Source organism: Calonectris borealis, chromosome 6, assembly GCF_964195595.1.
Source record: "Calonectris borealis chromosome 6, bCalBor7.hap1.2, whole genome shotgun sequence".
Classification (NCBI taxonomy): domain Eukaryota; kingdom Metazoa; phylum Chordata; class Aves; order Procellariiformes; family Procellariidae; genus Calonectris; species Calonectris borealis.
In genome coordinates this window covers 22557447-22580537 of record NC_134317.1, presented here as the reverse complement: position 1 = coordinate 22580537, position 23091 = coordinate 22557447, and the positions used below count along the sequence as shown (strand labels likewise).

At 37.8% G+C, this 23091-nt stretch overlaps 1 protein-coding gene and 1 long non-coding RNA gene across 2 annotated transcripts in view; one reads left to right on the top strand and one right to left on the bottom strand.

Annotated features, from left to right (window-relative positions):
* Positions 1 to 21314, bottom strand: part of LOC142083569 (uncharacterized) — a 37200-nt gene extending 15886 nt beyond the window's left edge. Inside the window, exons 1-21 of the mRNA XM_075153133.1 lie at positions 21158 to 21314; positions 19800 to 20368; positions 18637 to 18657; positions 17120 to 17179; positions 16172 to 16225; positions 15829 to 15873; positions 14982 to 15008; positions 14651 to 14695; positions 13983 to 14027; positions 13289 to 13342; positions 11953 to 12021; positions 11217 to 11285; positions 9229 to 9297; positions 6519 to 6587; positions 6009 to 6077; positions 5849 to 5917; positions 4615 to 4683; positions 3334 to 3405; positions 2678 to 2746; positions 1311 to 1382; positions 351 to 419 (exon numbers count right to left, since the gene is read on the bottom strand). Coding sequence (XP_075009234.1) covers positions 351 to 419; positions 1311 to 1382; positions 2678 to 2746; positions 3334 to 3405; positions 4615 to 4683; positions 5849 to 5917; positions 6009 to 6077; positions 6519 to 6587; positions 9229 to 9297; positions 11217 to 11285; positions 11953 to 12021; positions 13289 to 13342; positions 13983 to 14027; positions 14651 to 14695; positions 14982 to 15008; positions 15829 to 15873; positions 16172 to 16225; positions 17120 to 17179; positions 18637 to 18657; positions 19800 to 20368; positions 21158 to 21314 — 1842 coding nt within the window. The remainder of the gene's footprint in view (positions 1 to 350; positions 420 to 1310; positions 1383 to 2677; positions 2747 to 3333; positions 3406 to 4614; positions 4684 to 5848; positions 5918 to 6008; positions 6078 to 6518; positions 6588 to 9228; positions 9298 to 11216; positions 11286 to 11952; positions 12022 to 13288; positions 13343 to 13982; positions 14028 to 14650; positions 14696 to 14981; positions 15009 to 15828; positions 15874 to 16171; positions 16226 to 17119; positions 17180 to 18636; positions 18658 to 19799; positions 20369 to 21157) is intronic.
* On the top strand, positions 383 to 3415 carry LOC142083570 (uncharacterized). Its single transcript, XR_012674085.1, has 3 exons — positions 383 to 463; positions 2229 to 2389; positions 3257 to 3415. It is a non-coding gene; the product is annotated as an uncharacterized LOC142083570 (long non-coding RNA).
* Positions 21315 to 23091: the final 1777 nt, after the last annotated feature.

The window sequence follows — 23091 nt, the reverse complement described above, 5'->3', positions numbered from 1 at the left end:
GTGTTTTTGGATTTCTGTCATACAAATTTATATGTATCAAACGTAATAGCTGAATTTATTTATCGCTATTGCAAGCATTAAACACCAAAAACAGAAGAAGGAAAAGTATTTTGATATCCAAGGTTATCCAAAACAAACAAATACATAGGTAGGCCACACCTCAAGCTGGCATACAGTTAATACCAGGGCATGGTGGTAACTAGACTGGATAAAATCCATAATTCTGTTCCTAGGAAAGAAGTTTCAGTTGACCCATAAGGCTGAAATTATTTTCATGAGTAATAGCATGGCCTACTTCACAGTTTTCATCCTGTGTTTATAAGCTCTAGGAGCTGGCGTGTGGATGTTACCTTTGGTCCAGGCACAGCTCTTCCAGGAGGGCCTGGCATTCCAAGACGTCCTGGTGCACCAGGCTCTCCCTGCAGTGAAGGAAGGAGAGCAAAAACGATAGATTTTTCTGAAAGTGAGCATGAGCATCTCATAGAGAAAACATTTATGCAAAAATTTATAATATTCCATTAAAATTCTATTAGAATTTCTAATATTCTCTTCTATGTGGAGTGAAATCTAACTATTTGAAGAACTGATCACAAGCATAGTTCTGCTTTCTCAATGGAAATGAGGTTCTTCTCAGTCGCTGAACAAATATATGTTATTAGAAATCTCTTTCTTAGTGTATTCGAGACTTAGTCCAGCACATCCAGCACTCAAGCCTTCCTGCCCAGCTGTGTAGTACTGAAAACATGTATACTTTTCTGTTAGAGTAGATTTTTTTAAATAGTCCTTTCAGTGTACTTTTTTTACTCCTTTTAATTTTTCCTCTTATGTGAAATACACACTTTTGTGTGTATAAATAGCAAAAGACTTAATAGGAAACTGGAGGAGAAACCTGGAGTAGCCCTTCTCTTGCTTTCAGTAAGTACTGAGTGTTTGAATAGAAACTCCCAATCCATAAAAGAATATCAGCCATGAGTCAGTGTAAGGAAAAATAAAGTCCTGTCACATATGTATATGCCATACACCATACTATCTTTCAAAATATTTCAGCATAAAAATACCAGTATTAGTGTTCCTTAACTTTTCCCAAACCAACAGGGAAGCAATATGGTAAATGCAAAGTTTTTTAAAAAATGCTTCTAGATGTTTATAGGGATCATGGTGTGTCTTGCTAAAAGAAGCCTTAGCTGAACTTTTTTTTTTAAATTATTTTTTAAGAAGCAAGTTCATTTCAGGACAGTTGTTTCTGAGATCTAGAACAAAGCACAGCTTTGGGGGGCTATTTTACACACATAACGTGGTAATAAACCTACTTTAGCTCCAGCAGGTCCAGGCACTCCTGTTGGTCCTGTTAATCCACGTATTCCTCTCTGACCTTGATCTCCCTACAAAAATGGAAAAGACATGTCACACATACCAAATAATATTAAGAATGTGTTAACTGAAATTAATTGTAAATATCAGTGAAAGATAGTGAAGTTCTATCTCATAGCTGGTGCACATGAGCTGTTCTTATTGCCTTCATTGGCAAGTCAGTTAATTCTGCTCAGTAATTGTCCAGTTTGGGATTCGTACAGTTAAAACCACATAGATTTAATCTGAAATTAAACTAACCGACTTACCAGTGAGTACTGTGAAAAAAATTAGAACCAAAAGGAATCTTAAAGATTGCATCCTTGCAGCTGAAAAATCAAGTTAAGTAATTACATGAAAAATTTACTATCTAAGAGAAATAATCAAAACAGGAAAAGATAATTTACTCAAAGATACTTTTTTTTTTTTAATTCAAAGGCAAATAGGGCCAATCAATTGACCACAATGCCCTCTCTGGTTGATCAGCTTATACTTCCAGGCAGAAAAATCTAAGAATAGATAGTGTAAAGTTTGTACAGGGATAACTCTTACTTAACCATATTATTAGGCTGTAATAATTACAACAAAAATGAAACAGCTATGAGTCCAGAAACATTCTGAAAACATTCCAATATAGTAATTAATTTTATTTCTGCATCATGTCATCTGCATGTATTCCCTACCAAAGTAATCTGAAAACAGGTGGATGCCTTGATTTTCCTTCCTACACTGTTTTTTAGCCCTTCCAGCTTCTTGCAGTTGTGATACTTAATATCTTTATTTCTCTTCTGTTGTGACATTTAATCTCTGTATGTCTTGTCCAATGTCTTGGACAACTATTCCAGAAATTTCCAGTGTCTTTATTTCACACGATACAGATGCTGATATGAGAAACCGGAATTACTTCTCCATCTGTGAATCAGTACAGAAGACCAGTACAAGAGCCAGCACCTAAAAGAACAACCCAGTTATTCCTACTAAGAGAAGTAGTATTCCCAGTTAGCTCTTTGTGAACTTCTTGGACCAGATACTACCACAGGTACTGGAAATCGTGAGACACTGAACTGTTGTGCTGTCATTTCCAAAAAAAATTTATGAAAAAGATGTCCTGGGTGGTCTTTTATTAACTTTGCTATTTAAAAAATCGTTGTTTTAGGCTGAGGCTGAAATAAACTCTGCAGTTAACCACTTTTAGAAGCACTCATTAAGCTATTCCTTGAGGAATATTTTTTCGTTACTTATAATAGACCAAAAAAGAGAATGCTTTGACAAACCTATTGCTGGAACATTACAATTTTGAATGTCACTTTTAGTAAGAAATTCTCACCTTTTCCCCTTGTATTCCAACCCCTGGAGCACCTTCAGGACCTCTAAGACCAGGTAACCCTGGTTCACCCTGGAATAGAAAAATCAAAGCAGCATTTCAAAGTACTGCATAGATATGGTGCAAGATCAACTCTGTATTCACTTGAATAAGCTCATTAAAATCATAGACCTTTTAGAGAGCAAAACTCCCACTGATGTTAGTGAGCCCAGGATTTTCTTCCCATATTCAGAAGCAAACATTGTAAAACTCTGGGTGGAATGCATGAAAGTAGCATGTTTCCTTAGTGATGGCTGAACACTCTGAGTATATAATCTTTAAATATATGGGGTTTCTGATTCTAGGAAAATACCACGATTGGAAGGCTATGAAAGATTGCCCGTAGCCATTTTAGTGATTTCCCTTCTGAGTTGCAGGGCATTTGGTGGATTAAAAAAAGCCAACAACTGTAAACAAGATAAGACAACCCCCCACCCCAAAAAAAAAGAAAAGTTTTCCCTAAAAAAGTATGTTAGAAAGAGAATTTTTTTCACTGAAAAATGCCCTACTTTCCCCCTTGTCCATGAACACACTCTCTTCTAGGTTTGGGTATCAGCACAGAGAGAACAGTAGGAACGCTTGGAGGGAAGCAGGCAGACTGCAGACAGAGATGAACCAACCTTTTGTCCAGGGGCTCCATCTTCTCCTGGAAGACCAGGCAGACCTGCCAGTCCTGAAGGGCCTGGCTCACCCTGATATAAATAAAAAGTAAGTCCTTCTATTAAATGCAGACTTGGTACTATTCTTTCTCTGAATCAAGGAAATCTATTTTAAAAAGTTTACTAAACTGTATATATATTTACAGCAAACATTTATGCATGTGGACCCAAATCTTGCTGTTTTTTTATAAAGACAACTCTCATGTATCTGGAACTATCCTACCATCTGTTTGAACTGTGCATTTTATCTATGCAATTAATGTTATTAGCTATTAATGCTCCAGCTCATTCTTAAAAAATAGTGCCATCATTTCATTCAGTGGCAGCATTTGAAGTAAATAGCAGATAGAGCTGACTGTGACATAATGATTGACATCTTGCTGGTGAATATCAGTGCAAATCTGTTAATGGCAGTGGAATTGTCATCAGCCTATTTATGTAAGGTTCAAGAGCCTGACACGGTTGTAGATGAAATGGTATCATTTGGGGTCAAATGGGTTCACTCAGCATTACCATATTTTGTGAAATTAAAGAGAGAAATTGAACAATTTCTTTCATTTTCCAACCCCCGTCCCAAATCCCTAACAAACAAGAGCAAAACCAGGACAGCCCTGTGCCTTTCCACTATCACAGAAGTACTTTTTCATCTATCCCCATATTTTATGTTAATCTGGCTGTTAATGACATAGGGACTGGTTAATATCTTGGTCACTTTAGCAGTAAGATAATCTGGTTACAGCTTCCTCTCCTGGAAGCAAGTGTGCTTTCTGTCTAGTAGCACAGCTTGTTTCCTCTATGAAGGTGTGAGGATGCAGCTGCTGCTGTTTACATCCTATCCTGTGTGAAAAGGGAAGGAGCAGTGCTTTTTTTCACCAGCTCTGGTTATAGCTTAGCTTATGCTGGGGACTGCAAGTTCTGGCAACTGTTTAATATTCTGGATGGTTTTCTGGACAGAGCTGTAGGTGAGCTGTATGCAACACTGACTTGAGCATGGCACAGGAAATTTTCACGTGGAAATTTTCAGTCACAATAAAGCTTACTACTTCTGTATGGAACTGGTGTGTTTAAAATGTTCCCATTTCTGGAGGTTATTGAAAGTCTGTGTTAAAAATTTTAAAGACTAAGAACCTAAATTTATTTCTAAACCTATTTTTAAGTGCCTACAGAAAGGGTACTCAGGAAACACAAATTTCAAATCTGAATAAATAAAGAAATTAAATAATTCCTCTATTAACAATGTACCTTAGAACCAGGTGCTCCAATACCTCTTTCTCCTGGCACTCCAGTCTCTCCTGGCAAGCCTTGTTCACCCTTAAGTAGAAATTATTTTTTAACAGCGTTATCATGGAAAAATATAAAAGCATATTCTTGGTTGCTTATATTTAAAGAAAGATTAGTGTGATATTGTCTTTAGTATGATGTTTTAAACCCTTGGTCACAAAGATTGGGAATCTGCAGCATATTTTGAGCTGTCACCAAAAAATTGTTGGTGGAAATGATGAATGCTGTAAATCTATAATTATATGTCCTTGTGAATGTTTCCCACCAAAGTAGCTGATATTTCAGGAGCATACCTGACATCCACAGACAATTCACCCTTCTCTTTCTTTTTACCAGTGGTAAAGCATATCCCTGCACAATCACTTAAAATGTAAGAGGTGATCTCTGATGCTGCAAAATACTTTCTCTGGCATGGACCCTTGACCCACTTATACCTCTAGTTCCTTTATACTATGCTTTAATAGCCTTTAGTCATTCAGAACTTTATTTGTCACCTCTTTTAAAAAAACACTTTAAATCTCCATTCCAAACACTTCAAGGGTGACGTCTTTCATTAACAGTTCTGTATGTTGTGAATCAGTCAAGGCTAAATTATTCTGACAGTTTTCCTTCAGCAAAGGTAATCTTCATTATACCTTGGACCATTCTTAACCGCTAGATACAATAAATACAAAGTCAGGTGAGACAACAGGCAGCAGAAGTAACAAGGAAGGCAGCCAATATGTAAGGTATATATGTATTTTTCTGGAATGGAAACAGTACAGTGAGGATAAAAGATGATATTGAAATTTTGGTGTTCTGCTGTGTTAAGTGCAACTACTTTTTGGAATTCATTCACTGCACCTGCACCTGATATGATGAAACTGCAAGTTCAAGGCAGGCAATGCTTTCCATGGAAACGTGTCAGACAAAGTGCAGTTCACTGTCTGATATGTAGTACCTCAAAGGTTCTATGGTGAGCCAAGCCAAAACCTAAATAGATAGCTATGGCATTTATCAAGGCTTTTCAGTGGAGTAGGACCTGCTGTACAGTTTAATAATATTAACAAAGAAAATAATTTCCTGCCACTATGTCAATACTTAGATTGATGTTCAGCACTTTAACAAGCTTAAGGATAGAGACAGACCATTTCTTAATCTGGAAACATAACAGTAAAAACAGCACAGTAGTTTTTACTTCAGAAAATTCTCTAACCTTCGGTCCAGGTAGTCCCTGTCCTGGTAACCCTCTAGAGCCAGGTGGTCCTTTTGGGCCCTCCACTCCCTGAAAAGATTAGTTAAGTAATTATTAAAAATAAAATATTCTCTATTACTACACATTTAAGTGTGGGGTGAGGGGAAAGTGAAAATTGCACCTTCTCTCCTTGAATTCCAATTCCAGGTAATCCAATTGGCCCAGGTAAACCAGGAGGACCGAATTCACCCTGGCAAACAAAGTACAATTGCTTAGTTGTGTAAAGATACAGAAACAATCATCTGGGACAGCTCCTGTGCTAGTACATGTTGACTTAACCTCTCTTGAAGTCAGTGAAGCTGGGGATCTGACCTTTTCTCTTTCATATATGCATTTATTCACTGCTGGTTCAGTTGCAAACAACTGCTAGTCTCTTTTTCCCTTTTTAAACCTTAACTTTCCCACAGAATCAGATGCTTTTTGTAACACTTCCTATTTTAATATGAAGAGATGTTAAAATAGGTTGGGAGAGTTTATTGGGCATAAATCTCTCTACAAAATACCTTATTATCAGGGCCTGATGTGGGTTCCTTGCCTCATTACACCTTTGTAGTGAATATCAACCCTGTATTCCCTGTATTATGTAGATTTATTGGCACTTTGTTAATCCCCTGCTGTGTTTACTGCTCACCTTTTCACCTTTTATGCTGATGCCTGGATGTCCACGAGGGCCTTTTGGTCCATCAAAACCACGGTCTCCCTACATGAAAAAATAATATGTTGTTAACTGTAGAAACACACAGCTGTTCTCTTTGAAGTAACTAGAGACACTGTTTGCTCTGTCATCCTGAAAACCAAAACAAGAACCAGAAAGTAGCTCCTGGATCTGTTTTCCAGGATACCAAAGAGGTCGTCTTTTCAAATGAGCTTGCTCTGCAGTTTGAAATTGCTGATGAAGAGCTGAACAAGCTGCTTTTTATGTCTCTGCCCACCTTAATTGCTTAAGGTTCTGTCCTGCTTCCCCTCAAATCAATGGCAAAACCACAACTGATTTAAATGTCAGCAGGGCTGAGTAATGAGACTAACTGAAAGCTGAATTCTCATGGGTTAATCTCATTGAAGTGTGGCAATGAGGATCTGGCTCTCACTAAGAATTTTGCCAGAATAAAGACCAGGCCAAACTGTATTGTTGTAGAAGTCTATTTGTAAATGTCATTGTCTTTCTAAATGTTTATTTATAAAACAGTGGTCTTGGGGAAAATGCAGGTTACTGTTAAGGAGAAAAATATTGTGCTTTCTTGTACTTCTATTAATAAAGCATGTAGAGACAGATCGTTAGCTTGTGTAAATTGTCACAGAATCACCCAAGGCAATAAAGTTATGCCCCAGACAGGTCTTTTCTCTCCCTAATAACGAATTCCATCATTTTAACTCTGACTGAAATACATTATGTCGGTTTCTGTTTAAAATAACATTCTTTACTCCTGATGCTTTAGAATACCTACCTTAATTTTCCTTTTTACTGAACTGTAAGCTTGTAGTAAAAACGTTCTGAAAAAAGCAACTGTAAAATTTGCTTTAGATTAACAAATCACCTGTTTAAAATGTGTTTAAAACCAGAAAGCTGACATACTTGGCAGCCATAAATAGGATTAGAGATACGTATAGACTCTGTTGATATATGCTTGGCTCCAAGTCAGACTTGGCAGTAAAAAGTAGTACATTTTTTATAGAATCAAGGGTTCCAATAATGCTGGCAGAATTCCACTTTGGTTATTTTATTCTGCCTATCTCAATTGCTCAATAGTTTTGGTTAGATTATGCATTCTTCTGCACTTGTTTCCACTGTGCATTGTTGCTGTGCTTTACTTCTTAGTTGTAGTGTTTCTTCCCACATGAATTGGTATTTCAGTGGCAATGGGGTGATTTCTAAATGCATTTTCTTCAAATCATTTTTATGTTTGTTTTCATGCATGAGATCTGCTAAGCAAATACAAGCCATCAACAATGAGGTTGGATAATTCCTCAGCACAAGAAATACATGGACCTGTTGGAGCGGGCCCAGAGGAGGGCCACAAAAATGATCAGGGGGATGGAACGCCTCTCCTATGAAGAAAGGCTGAGAGAGTTGGGGTTGTTCAGCCTGGAGAAGAGAAGACTTCGGGGAGACCTTATTGCAGCCTTTCAGTACTTAAAGGGGGCTTATAAGAAAGATGGGGACAAGCTTTTTAGTAGGGCCTGTTGCAACAGGACAAGGGGTAATGGTTTTAAACTAAAAGAGGGTAGATTTAGACTAGATATAAGGAAGAAATTTTTTACAATGAGGGTGGTGAAACACTGGAACAGGTTGCCCAGAGAGGGGTAGATGCCCCATCCCTGGAAACATTCAAGGTCAGGTTGGATGTGGCTCTGAACAACCTGATCTAGTTGAAGATGTCCCTGCTTACTGCAGGGGGGTTGGACTAGATGACCTTTAAAGGTCCTTTCTAACCCAAACTATTCCATGATTCTATGATTCTATAAAATATATACTGGATGTTTGAAGATACTATGTTGCTAGCACCAATCAAATTTAAACCTAGCTGACTACAGTATTGTGCTAAGGAAAAATCCTACGATTTTTAGTAAAGGGACAGTTGGGGCCTGCATCTGTGAAACAATTTTTTATTCTTTTCCCAACCAAAATAGCCTTAGTGCATGCATAAAAATGAGTGAACCATTTAGTTATTTATTTAGCTCATGTACAAGCTATGTCACTTTGTTGTTGTAACCAAAGGTCAAAGTGACAACTCAGCCTGGGAGTTGGTTTTCAGTGGGCAGCAAAAGGAGCTAGCAGTGGGTCTAGTGAGTCCACCCCTGTAGGTGGAACTACTACTGTCATTACTTCCACTGGATCTGAAAATTTGTAACAGCAGCTTTCTTTTCCCACAAACTGAATTCAGACTTCTGCTAAAATGCATAAGCCAGCGGCTGAGGTATTTAAGAAGCTTAGAAGCTTGTCTTTAGTGACAGCAAAGATCTCTATGTATAAGGATTTAGAAAAAAGCAACAACAAAAAGCTAAATTTTTTATCTAGGAATCACTTTTATAATATTTTATTTAAAGTCACATACTCGAGGCTGTTTTAAAATTATAGCGGGCATTCTTTCCAGGCTTACATCCCACAAATCAAGCGTCAGGTGAATTAAATATTGGCTTTACAGGCCCCAAAGGCTAGCTGTGCCTAGAAGTCATGTTTGGACCAACTGAATTCTGTGAAAATATATCGGGTTAATTGATGCCAAATTTTAATATTAATTTACAAGCTACTTTCTCAGATTCCTGGGTCTGCTATGGACTTGTTTTGGCATGCAGTCATTTAATGGTGCTGCTCTGGTCTTAAAACCCTTCAGCTGCTGTACCTTTGCTCCTGGAAGGCCTTCTCCTGGTGAACCTCGTTCTCCTTGAACACCTTGTGGTCCTTGAGGCCCCTGTTAACATAAGTTTAAAATGGCCTAGAATATGTATTAATCACTGAAATCAACAGCAGCATGTTCTATGTCATTCTCGGTTTTAAGCACGTCTTTAAATGTTGGCGTAGTTATAACCTGTTAAAAATAATACAGTAATACGATATTCACAGTGAGTAAATGATGAGCATTCTGGCCTGCAGCAATAACAAGGCAGACAGTTTTACTTTTCTGGTTACTTATGAATTGCAGGTTATGTAGCTGAAATTCCTATTCCTTAGACTTTTGAAATCTTCACTCCCTAAACTTTAGTTTGGTTTACAAATTATTACTAATCCTTATTAATGTATCAGTATAATCATGAGAGACAGGGAGAACCAGATTAAAGATCATGCAGAGTAGTACTGAAGAAGATGCAGCTGTAGAGAGATTTGACTGTAATTGGTGAAGAGAATAACAGCATGCCCTTCTCTTTTTGAAAGCAGATGTGATAGGAGCACAAGGGGCAAGTAAGGCAATTAAAACCTTTCACTAAATGCAAGTCCAAAACGTGTGCATATTGAGCCTGCTTCACAGTGTTTTCCCTCATCTGTTTTTTTTCCCTCTGATTTATTCCTTGAGATTACACACACATCACAGAATGCTGGTAGATTTGACTCTGCATAGCCTAAATATGCTTCTGTTTCTTCTGCATAGAGCTTTAGAATTATGCCTAGTTCTCAGGTAAAGATAATTACATTGCATTCAGCCATAAAAAGAAAACTCTTTTGAAGCAAATAGACTTCAAAGTAAATTAAAAAAACACCTTTAGTATGTTTTTTAAAATCAGAATCTCTTGTTATACCAGTACAGCTGTTGTGGCTAACATCACAGGCACTTCTTCCCCACAAAGTGGCTCTTTTCTCTGTGCTGTTATTGAAGAGACTCAGGAAGCATCACTGTCCCACTTTGACTGACTGTTACCACTGGCCTTAGTAGTAATGCTCTTCTCTTTGGGCTCTTCAACAAGAACTCACCCCTCTCCAGTAGTGTATTTTCAAGCAGGTTTGAGATCAGTCAGTTCAGTTACCAAACCATCTTTCTGTTTTTCATGGGAGCATCTCTTTTGAAATGACTATTACAAATCTTTCCTTGTCAATGGGGAAAAGCTACTTGTGAAAAAACTGCAAAAAATTTCCTTTGTGGTTGCTCTAGGGCTGATTTCATCCAGGTGATGAGGAATGAATTTGAGTCTGCTGTATTGTAAATAGCTCAGTAAAAGGTGCCATCTGACACTTTGAAAAAAAGCAACCATAAAATTGGCGTACTGATTTTCTGAATTACCACAAAGAGACTGAGTTTACAACTACCAGGAGGAGGAAGGGAAGGAAAAGAAGGAATAGACTTCAGAGCCAAACCTACTATAAATTTGGAAAGTCAAAAGTTTTTTTTATTTCTCCCTCTGTTATCTCCAGTAAAGGTAATACTCGTCAAATTGTTACTTGGGACCACTTATGCAATCTGAATGTCTTTACGGAGGTTGTTTAGGTATGACTATTTCTAATGTTACAGTGGTTGAAATGGAGTCTCTCCCTCAAAGCCATGCTGATGTTAATGTTCTAATGATACTGAAAAGCAGTCAACTTCGAAGTTACCACGTGTGCATTTGAATCTATCAGGGGACAGATTTATTTAAATACTTAGGCGGTTTTGTATAAGGTGTTATTTTTTCATAGCTGTTTTGGAGACTAAGATAATTAGAAAAGTTAAGGAATTGGAAACGTTTCCAGTTTATTGAGGGAAAGGAAAGTCAGACCATGTAGTATGTATGAGTGAGAAATAGTGGAAGAAAGAAAAGAGATGGTATAATTTAACACACCTATATCCCTTTTAACAGGGAAGCACTGAGAATTTTTCCTTTCTGTCCTGCTTCCCTCTCACCAAACAAAAAATAGACATACCATAAGTCCTGGCTCACCAACTCCGGGTGGGCCAACAGGGCCCGGTCTTCCTGTCAAACCAGTGTCACCCTTCAAACAAAGATGTATTTTGAAAATGCCTGATTTAGATATTTGTATGTGTGCAGCATATAACAACTCATCAGAGTTGAAATACTTGATGTAGAAGAATACAGGAATGGCAGAGAAAATCTGAGTGTCCTCAGAGTCATACAGCATGCAAGGCCCAACAGACATTGAACTGGTGTAGTTTCACAGCATTAGGGAACAGCCTCAGTTCTGCATTTGAGAGAAGACAATGTTGAAGCTAAACGGTTAATTATTCCCATCATATTCTTAATACGTCACGTTCACTTATTGTCCTTTTCCAAGAAGTCAGTATTGCTATCATAGTGTTTCTGTTTTCTTTATACCACTCATCCAAACCAACAAGCCTGTTTTTCACAGGATAATTTTTGTTTAAGACAATGTATGCGTTTTTACTCAGCCATACACTGCTTGGATTGAGTTATGTCAAGTGTAAAAACTACTGTAAAAAAGTCCTTTGAAGTACATACTTAAAATGTACTTTTTTTTTTCCAAACAGTTTTGATCAACGTACAAAATTCCTTTCCAGAACCATAAAAACAGCATTTGGGGGCTTGAAGTTTCTCATGTACCAGCAAGTATATTATCTCAGTCTCGGTCTTCGTTCTTATCCTACAATAGATGTAATATAGAAGATGAGAGATACTTGTACCTTTGGGCCTGGCAGTCCTATTCCAGTCTCTCCAGGCAAGCCAGGTGGCCCAGGGAGACCTCTTTCACCCTTTTCAGAGAATGAAAAAAGAAACAATTCTGCTTATGAATTGGTGTCTAGGGAAATCAGTTTAACTCAGTTTGTAAGTTCATTTTTTGTATATCCTGAATTTCAGCCCATTGGAATTGTCTTACACAGTACTTCATCTGTTCACCCTTTCAATGCTTCAAAATTCCCTTTATTAAGAGCATAGATATTTCCTGTACAAAGTGATACCACATTAAACAAAAGGAAAAATGTTTTGTTTCATGTGGGATACAAGAGTTTTGACACCCAACTGCTCTATGCCTCACTGTTGGCCAGCAGGCGCTCTAAATATGCTGCAAAGGAGATATCAAAAGAGATAATGTCCTTTGTAGACTCATTTTCAAGTTTTTCTCCACAACAATATACCTTTCAGTAGCTGAAGAAACCATTAGCCTTGGCTGAATTACTCAGTTTAAGGTTTTTCTGAGAAGCAAAGTGTAACTGTGGTCTCTCTTAATGAAGTTAAAACAGTTCCCATAATTGTCTATAACACCCAGTGATATTTGTATCTTCCATTAAACTACTATGATAAAGATATCAAGTCATCGCAGAACCACAGAATGAAGTAATCTCCATTGGTATACCTGGAATTTACAATGGGGTAAGAGAAGTAAACCCAGCAAATCTTAAGGATTTAATAAATGTAAATCATATGTTTTTCAAACAAACAGACAAAAAATATTTTATGTTTACAGAGGGGACTGGATCTTGCAGTGAAGCACTGTGTGATTTCTGGGGCCCATCTTCAGAGGGTCCATTGCAAGACTGTGTCCTGAATTGCACTCATCCTCGTGACTTTCAGATATCTTCTGCTGAGCATCAGTAAACAGTGGGACTACTAATTTTGAGCTATAGAATTTTTCTTGAGAATGTGCTGTTTCAAGAGAAGAGTTTGTTTGAGATCCCAAACAGGATTCCTGCTTGTCACTTAGCGAAAAAAATAGTTTTAAATTGAAAACTGAAGAAATGCAATGCTACATTGCTGCTAAGTAAAGATGCTGCCATCTTTTAACTGTTTGTGAGAAAAGATTGGAGTGTGATTTGGACCTGAATCCAAAACAAAGAGCAAATGAAGGTCTTTCTTAGGAACCTTCTAAAATAGAAAGAGTATATGATTTGCTAGCAATGTCACATTAAACTGCATCCCCTACAAGAAGGGTATGGGGTATAAGGATAAAAGCATTATTGTTGTGAGGCTGTATTAATACCTTCTAACATTAAGAAAGAGAAGAAATAATGCAGTTCTTGCCTTTGATCCTTGCAGGCCTTCAGGCCCTTGATCTCCAGATGCTCCTTGTGGACCCTATTAAAACAGGAGTGGTTTTAATGAGACTTTTCAAGCTTTCAGAACAATGGCAGCTTGAAAAACAATCTCTAATTTGCTGTAGTTTGCTTGAAAATATGAATTACAAACATTTCAGAATGGATGCTTTGCTTTCTGATGCATGTATGGATTCAGCTACTCAACTCAGTTGGAGCTGGGTCTCGTAATCAGGGGAGAGAATTTGGCTCTCCCTTTATTTGAATACAATTAAAGGTAATCTATAGTCAAGATTTACTGAAACATCTAGGATGGGCTAAGCTTCTTGGCCTTCGGTCCAAGAATATTGGGATGAAAAGAGACTAAAGTGTTTCTATGTACTTCTGTGAGATAATGAAATAGTTAAGACACTGAATGGGAAATGAATGATTTTGTTTTTTATGAACTGTATTTGCTGTGGTCTTTGACACTGAATGAATTATAAAGATGATTTATTTGTCTAGACTGCTCCTCCAAATTCTTGTTAATTTTGCTGTTTAAGAAGAAAGATTTTGGATGCCTTGAACTCAGTGACTCAAAGATTCCATGACGGTCATGGTATGATATTATTTCAGAGCTTTGAATCCCAGAGAACCAGGTGTTGTGGGTTTTATAGTTTCTTTCTTTTTTTTTTTTTTTTTACCTGTAGCCCTCTTGTTCCTCTGGGGCCTACTGGACCTTCAGGACCCTGAAAGGCAAGTGAAAAAAAGGATACATTTATGTGTATTTAGATTTGGTCAAAAACACTTTTAGATAACTTTTTAATAAGGTATCTTATTTAGATATCTTTACATTAAAATAAAAAATAAAATCCAGAGAAGCTCAGCAGCCAGCAAGTATTGAATAAATGTTTTTAAAATGGACTGTGGTCATCAGATTACAGAGTAAGAATGAACAGAGTTAATTATCAAGGACCAGTAATCCAGGATTAAACTCTGTTTGTTTCATTTAAAATATTCACAGCAATTATACACCAAATCTTGAAGATCGGTGTTAGAAACCTTGATTTCATTTTCACCTCTCATTCCCTTTGCTTACTACTTCAAGCCTTCTGCCTCTGTTAAAAGTCAAGTAGAGTTTTACTATTGTTATAAACAGGCTTAGGCTTGGGCCTTAAGAGGAATCACATGAAAATATAGAAGGAGCTGAAAAAGTTACTGAAAATGGTACCCTTCATTTTTTAAAACTGTCAGTTGTTAATTTCTCTCAGCCTTAGAATTAATATTTGCCTTAAATCTATCACCATGGTTGTTATTAAGGGAATTGTAGTTTTTCTGTATTTTAACTGTGTTTCCTGAAAGCATAACTTACTCTGTCTCCTTTTATCCCTGGGATTCCACATTCACCTCTTTCACCCTGGAAAGGAACAAGAATGAATATTTATGAGGTATATTGAGCATATCATCCTTATTCTTTGGGTGCTTTAGTTGAAAACCTAACTTATTCTATTCATGACATATTATAGCAATTGTGCTGTAAGTTCATTGGGGAAGGGACACATCATCTATTAGAGCTTGTGTAGCAGCTGATAAGATGATGTTATTGTTCATTACTAGTATTTATAAGAAATATGGCACTATGCATAATAAATAATAACATCAAATATCTATATGTGAGCAGAAGTTCTGACTAAAAGTAGTACCTTCTCTCCTTTATATCCAGATTTCCCCTGGGAAAATAAAAAAGCAAAGCAGGTTGTGAGGATATATCACCCAAATGTAAGAATGTGAGTATTGGCACTATTAACATTCTAGTCTCTCTAGAAAAACAGCATTTCAGGTTATAACGAACAATTAGGTAGAAAAGGTGACCTCTGATAAACATGGCCAAATGACTCTAAATGCTGCACCATCATGATGGATGCTGTTGTATACGTGAACAAATCTTATGAAAGTGTCATTTTAGACTAGGATTTTGATGATGTAAAAGCAGATCAACTAGAGTTCATATTTCCATCTTAGTGAGAAACATGCTAAAATAAGAAAGCAAGAAAAAAGTCACTAATTGAAAAGGATATACTGAATAAATAAGAAAATACAAAGTAGAGTGATTCATATGTGATGAATTCAGAGTTAAGCACTAAGAGGCTGGTGCTACAATTACTTCCTATATGTATTTCATTCAACTTTTCCTTGCTATTACACACTGGATCCTTTGTTTGCCAAATGAAAAATTTAAACTGATCCATAAAGGTGCAGGCAGAATGTAAATCTCTGTAATGTTCTTAGATTATCATATCAGAGTTTTAAACACTTTTAAGGAGGGACTACGTATTATTAGAGAATATTTTCTAGATCACTCTTATAAGAAGGAATTATTCCCTTTCTTTAAGCAATGATAATGTTTTCAGTTCTTTTAGTGTTAATGAATCATTAGCTGGTAAACCAGAATGGAAGTTTGCTATTATAATTTAAAAAAAAAAAAAAAAAAAAGTGCCTTGAAGGAACACTGCTCATTGGAGAAGAAGTGAAAAAAAAATCTTTTGTTACCTCTATTCCATCTCGTCCTGGGATTCCATTAAGACCTGGCTCCCCCTGTGAATAATCCAACATCAAGATCAGTGAAATCAGGATAAGATACTATCGTCCTGATTACCTGAGTAGATATCTCAATGCAATACAGGAAGCATACCAGCTCCCTCTTTTTACGCTCTGATGATTTTACACATTAGATATAAGATTTTAATTTGTAAAGAATCTTAGTCTTTACTCCAGCAAAAGGGGGATTAAGTTTAAGAAATTCACAGGTGGAAAGTACATGGGCACTATTAGGATAGTCTTTCCATATTAATGACGTACAAATCTTTTTCCTAAATCTGAAAAATCACATCACCTTTGCTCCTTTCAGGCCTGGAGCTCCATCATCCCCAGTGCGACCCTTTTTACCCTGAAAACAACAAAATAAAATTCTTATAATATACGTTAGTCAAATAATTTTATTTTACAATATATACATTAATTTTTTAATATTTAGGATATTTTCAATTAATTTGCAATTAAAGTGTGCTGTACTGTGCAGGATAAAACCGGTGCGTATTTCTGTTTATGTATGTATAGGATGTTCAGGTCAAAAGGATGAGGATGGGCAGATCTCTAGGGTTCTGTTTCACACTCTGACACTGTCCCTTCACCATAAGCAAGAGCTATAAGGTGCTATGGTGCTTTAGTTCAATGTTAGGGATATAGTATCAGACCATTCAACTCCGAGAGTTCTTTTTGAAACATAAACCCTCCAGTTTAGATCACCAAACCTTGTATGAAGCAATCCCCTAGATTTGCTTAGGGGTTCTAATTGTAAGACTATACTGAAAGAAGTCAGGTCTATTCTACCCTCTTTACAAGTCTCTTGTCTCAATTGTTCCTAATGCTTCAGTCTCTTGCTCTCTCTCTTGCTTTCAGAGAGCTTTGCAGATATTAATGTTTGATTTAGGGCTAGTTAGATCCACCTGGTCTGGTTGTCTGACTGTAACAGATGAATTATTGTTCCACACAGGAAAGTTGCTCCTTCCTGCTTTTTAAACTGCTGTGGCTAAAAGGAGAGCCTCACATCACACTGTTCTTTTTTCAGAGGGAGTGTCTCATGGCATTCTCGGGTCTCTCTGTGCGTTTCCTACTGGTGTGATATTTCCATGCAATGTAACTATGGAGGACTATGTATTGAACCTTGAACTTTTGTTGTCTCAGGATTTGGGTTCAAGTAATTTCCTAAAAAAATTCCAACAATGAAATAAATCTTGATTTATATTGTATATCAGTTATTTAAGAAATGACAGCTACTTACAGCAGGGCCAGGAAGGCCTCTTTCCCCCTTCTCACAGTTACATGTGGCAGCCTGGGGACACTTTGAATGAAAATAGTCCAAATCAGCACATTTTAATAGAAGAGATAGAAAACACATGAACATTGCTTTTAAGTTACTGTATGGCTAGTCTGAGTACACCAGTAATGACCATAAGCCAGTTACATTTACATGTTTTACAGAAATCTTTTAACTGTCAGTTTACCACTCATCAGGAATGTGACCTCCTACACTCCATCCAAAAATCCAAATCATTCCTACTCCTGAAATTTCAATCATCTCGATAATGGCTTTACCTCCAAACTCTTCCTAAGGTCGGTTTATTGGTATGCTATGTCTATGATTGTAGATTTGTTTTGATTACTAGTCACTGTAGAGATAGCCAAGACAATGGGGTACAAAAACATCTTACATCCTTTTTCCACTTTACTCCGCTATATGTAGGATAGATCATAGTTTAGCTCTATCTTGATCTATAAACAAAACATGTTATGGATGTATACTTTTATCTAGTTAATGCAATTCATTATAATAGTTTCTAATCTTTCTTTTTCTTCTACCATCAGGTAGAGACAGTCAGACATCATTATGGTATGTAGTTATGGATCTTTTTGAAACTTTAAAACCATTACATAATACAGAATTACTACAGATACTGGGGTTATTTTTGGAGGAGGAATAAGTCATGTTGTCTTTATTTTTGGTTTTATTATTTATTAAACCTCCACTCAGCTTGGAGATGTCTGGAAGTGAAGGGTTTAAATATCACTTACCTGAATACCCTAATTATAACAATACTCTTTCCAAGGATAACATTGAATGTCTTACTACTTCAGGATTTATTCTGACAGAGAAAAATCAACATGCCAGTGGAAATGAGTGAAAAATTAAATGCTTCAAGTTTTGCAAACACTCATAATATTTAGCAGTTTCCTTGAGCTGCTCATCAGAACAGTCTTTGCCTGAGATAACTGTACCTTAAGTAGGACTAACATCTTTAAAAGGAAAGCTAACTTTATTCCCCCCAAAATTGCAGCCACACCTACCAATGCCTGCAGCCAGGGTGACACAGTGTGGACAAACTGGCAAAGTGCAATGGCGGAGCTTTGTTCCAGTTCCTTCCCTTTTTTTAACTCTATACATAGGAAGAGCATTAAGGGCTAGAACTGCACCACAATCAGCTCTGTGTCACGTTTTCTTATCCACTGAGTCTGTTGGATGACGTGCCGAGACGTATCAGCAAATTCTTGCTAACCTGAATACTCACACATTGTTCTTTTTCAACTTTGAAAATAAGGAGGGAAAGTAAATGACATTAGGATAACAAATTAAAGCTCTGTCCTGCAAATACAAAAGCATGTTTTACTTGAAGGCAATCCCATTAGACTCAATATTTAACCAACTTCCTGAGTGATCAGTTTTCTTGAATTATGTTTCCATATAATTGTAAATGTCTATATATTAAGTAGTAATTCTGTACAGGAAAAAAACATACTCACCTCTTCCTCAGACAGATCTTTCTGTAAAGACAGATATTCAGAACAACGTTAGAAACTTAAAGTCATAATCCAGCTCTACAGGAATGACACTGAAAAATGTTAAAATAAATTGCTTCAGCAGCTAGTTAATTAGATTATGCAATTAACATATTAACTAACATTAATTAAGCTTTAATTGCCGAGAAACATTCTAGCAATCTCTCCGTTCTAAAAAGTAATTTAAATAATTTCAATTCCTATTATATATTGTTGACTTCAGAAATCACTGAGTCTCCTTGTCCAGCCATAATTTGCTAAAATTGCAATGGTAAACAGACCTAAACCAACATAGTTAGCTAGGTATATGGGAACAATGCACCCAGAAACTACACTGTTTCTAAAGTGCTGAATAGCAGCAGCTTTCTAGTAGAAGTGAATGATACATACTCTACACTTGAGAAAATCAGAAGCTCTTCTATGCATACTGTTAAGCATACACAGAATGAGAACAGTGAGAACACCTTAGAAAACATTTTACTTTGACAGTGATCACATAAAGTTATCATCATGGAATTAGCTTTGCTATTTTTTAGAAGATCTCTGCAGCTGAAGTTCACATGCAGAAAAGAGGCACCCAAGCAAAACTTCAAGCTCAATTTACACATTTCCTCTAGATTATGTGGTAGGTTTTCCATGGAAATTTAAAGATGTCTATGGCCAAGTTCAGATTTTATCTACATTGACATATCTCCATTAAGGTCCACAAATTAACTTTCACTTCTGCAAGAGCTGCTGTGCAATGTCACATTCCTACTTGCTACAGAAGAAAGCACTAGTATGTCAAAAATTGCTTGTTTTTTTAAGAAAGGAGGTTTAAAATACCTTTGTTAGGAGGAAAATAACTTAAGGGATAAAAGGGATAAAAGGGATAAAAATAACTTCACAACAGGTCTCTTTAAGTCTAATTCAGTTTCCAACCTCAGATATTTTGGCTGGCAAGATCTGAATGGTGGGGAGAGAAAGGAAACCTGTACTTTGGCACAGTGATATTACTAATAAGTAGGCCATGTAAACATGTAAAAAGTACAGGTTTCTTGAATAGCATAAGTGTTTCAAAATATTGGAAATAAGACCATTTTTTACATATGTTCCTATAACTATTTCAAATTCTTTCTCATACATACCATTTCTTTGAGAACCTTCTCCACAGGTTCTTTCTCTTGGAGGTTGAAAACGAATCTGGATGCTGGGACGCTAGCCAGGAGCCGGAGCTTGGCAGCATTGCTAACCTCCTCAGCCACTCTGGTCATTCCCATTGTGAAAAATACAATTCCTTGGTGTTTAGCATCAGCTGTAGCTGCAAAAATATCTGGGTTTCTTGGATGGTCCACTCCATCGGTGAAGAGCACGGCTACTTTCACACTACCCAGAGTCCCTTCAGTCATGTAGAGTTGTGTGAGGTTAGTTATAGCATAAGTTGTGTAGGTGCCATGACCTATGTAGGTGATGGGAGCAATGTGAGATTTGAATGCTTCAGGACCTTTCCAGTCATGGAAAGTTTGCTCTATGAGAACAGTGCTGCTGTACTGAAGTAAGGCCATCCTCCAGCTAAGGGTACGTCCAGAACTAAGCTGAAGACTTTTCATTCTGTCTACTGTTTCCAGTACAAATTTCTTCTGCTGTTCATGATTATAGTACTTGGCACTTTCAGAGCTGTCCAGTAAAAAAGCAATTTCCAGAATGCAGTCTTCATCTAGAACAAATAGGTAGGTAGGTGAGTGGAGTGATTTCATACTAAATCTCATTCTACCCTTACCCTTACATGTATTTTAGGCTTCAAAAGTGGGAGTGCAGTTATGGAAATTTTTGAAAACATCTGTGATCACACATGTGACACCCTCATGAAGATAGAGCATATAGAGGCTGAGGAATTTGCTCCAGAACAGATGCCCCAAGGAATAAGAAACTGAAGGTGAGGTGATTTCAGGTAGTATGAAATGAGGAATGTTGTAATGGTTTTATACAGTCATTCTGTCCTCTTGCCTGGTATTTCACTGAATATCCTACCAGGATGAGGACTGGGAAGGTGGAAGTCATCTACAGGAAAATGAATCTTACTGAATAAGACACTGGAATGTGATTTGACAGAGCTAGATTTTGTCCCTGGTACTGACACTCGCATCCAGTGACATTAAAGTTTCCAAAAGCAGGATCTGCAGAGTATTAATTTTCTGATGACATTACTTCTACAGAAATACAGTTATATGGGCTATTTTTCTTGTTGTGACAATAACAGGCTATCAGCCATATCATGTACAAGCCCAGAAGTAATCTCCTTTTCTGAAATACACAAAAGGGGAGGCAAAAGATGGGAGTAAAAAGATAAAAAAGTGCAAAAATAAGGCATGTGAAAATGCAGGATGAGGTAAGCCTGGCTGGTTATAAGCAATATCTTCGAGGGCAAGTTAGGCATGTAGTCCAGAATCCAAATAAATGAATTGGAGAAAAAAACCCACACCTGTTTTAAAATTACAATATTCACCTTGATCACTTGGGCTGGGATATTTTTCTACAGTATTTGACAGAATGTGTTTAGGTTTTGGTCTTCTCAATCCGTATCTTTTTTCTTCCCTGAGATTTTCTGCTAAAAACTCATGGTATTCAAGTATCCACAAAAGCCACCAGAATCTGAAGAACATCATTTGTTTGGTTTCTGTTTCCTAAACAACACAAATAATAATACAGAAGTACAGCAGTACGAGGAAAATAAAACATTATTCAATTTTGCTTGAACAGGTTGCTTAGCAGGCTGTATTAAAAAGTATAGTCCTAAAAACGAGCTGATTTTATTTTCTTTTGGTAATATCTTCTCCAAAATATGTAATAAACAGAGACATACTGGAGTGATTTTCAAGCATAGTGCATATAGTTCTAGCACATGACAAACTGAGGACAGATATTTTACAAACATACTTCAGTTCTCTCTCACTGCCTGGTAGTGTTTGTACAACCAGCATGTCTCAGAAACCTTAATCTTGGCTGTACCCATCTGGATGCAGTGTGAATCCCAAGTGTAATTCACAGGGGTGTTTTTTTTAAGCCTGCTTTTTCCAGAGCTGGCATGGAGAGAAGGAGGTACAGAGGCAGACCCAAGTTTTCCCCTGTTCTCTTTACTTAAGAACTGAGGGTCATGCATACTTCTCCTTGCTATCGCAGCCCCTCTGTCCTCAGCAGTCCTACAGAGGAACAGTCATGGCCTGAGGGTGCTGTCCAGGCATGAATGTACCTGCTGTGCAACCTGGGGACATGCGGGCCCAGAGTGCTGAGCCCAGGCTCGACAGCTACCTATTCATAAGACTTTTTCCTTCTGCAGGAACCAGAGCTGTTTGTCCTGGGTTCATAGACACACCTGGAGCTCACAGGCTGCTCAGGGACTGACAAGTCAGTCCTTCCCCACTTCGGTTTCATTGTCATCTCCCTGCAAGCTCTCCCCAGTTAGGCACAATGCATAGCAAAAGGGCAGCTCAGTGGCAAGAATGAACCTGCCAGGACTGAGCATCTCACAGAAGTCCCTAACACAGCCATGTCTGCAGGCTTTCTCAGCTCCTGCTAGTTTAGGGCAGGAATTCTGGTGCCCACAGACGCAGAGAGGGCAGAGGGTCCTTACCTCGATGTTCCTAAGCAAAAGGCTCTGCAGAGATGCAGGATGCTGCCCCGGGCTCGCTGGCAGCTGCGTTGTCCTCCCTGTGCTGTATGCTCTGTGAGGGAAGGACAGAGAAGTTGGGCTGCAAGCTCCTGTGAGAATCGGTGTCATGTGTCAGGAGGAGCCAGCAGACAGAGGCAAGGAGAAAGGGGAAGAACAGCAATCCTGGCTCCCCCTTCTCGGCACCCACCCACTTCTCTCCTCCTCCCCAGGCTATGCGCATGCATCCTAGGTTTAGTCCCCCACAGCCATTTCCACACATAAATCCTCATCCATACTTGCACATGTGTAGAAGAGGACTGTTCTTACCCCAACACACTTCCCTACACACCAGCCCAGCTGTGTTCACTCTCTTCTCACATCACTACCACACACCTTTCACCCCCATATTTCTGCACATCTGTCATGCTTTGGCAAGGCAGCTTTTGGTACTGGGCATCATGTTTTCAACATCATAGCGGTCCATGTCTGTAGGATCCCTTTCAGACCTAAATGAATCTCCTCATAACGAGGGATGCCTGTTACTGCTGTAGAAAGGTATTTACTGTCCCATGGACTAGGCCAACTGAAATTTCAGGTGCTGGTGAGATTGCCCAGCATGAGGAGGTCAAAAAAGACAGACCAGTCTAAAAGCCGTACAGTTTCTCCAGGCTTGTCTGTCACACCTATCCTTTCAAAGACTGTAATAGTTAGAGAACAAGGACTGACACATAGTATGACGTCTTCAAAACCTAAGCTAGGTGGCTATGGATTCTGAAGGCTCTGTCTTTTAC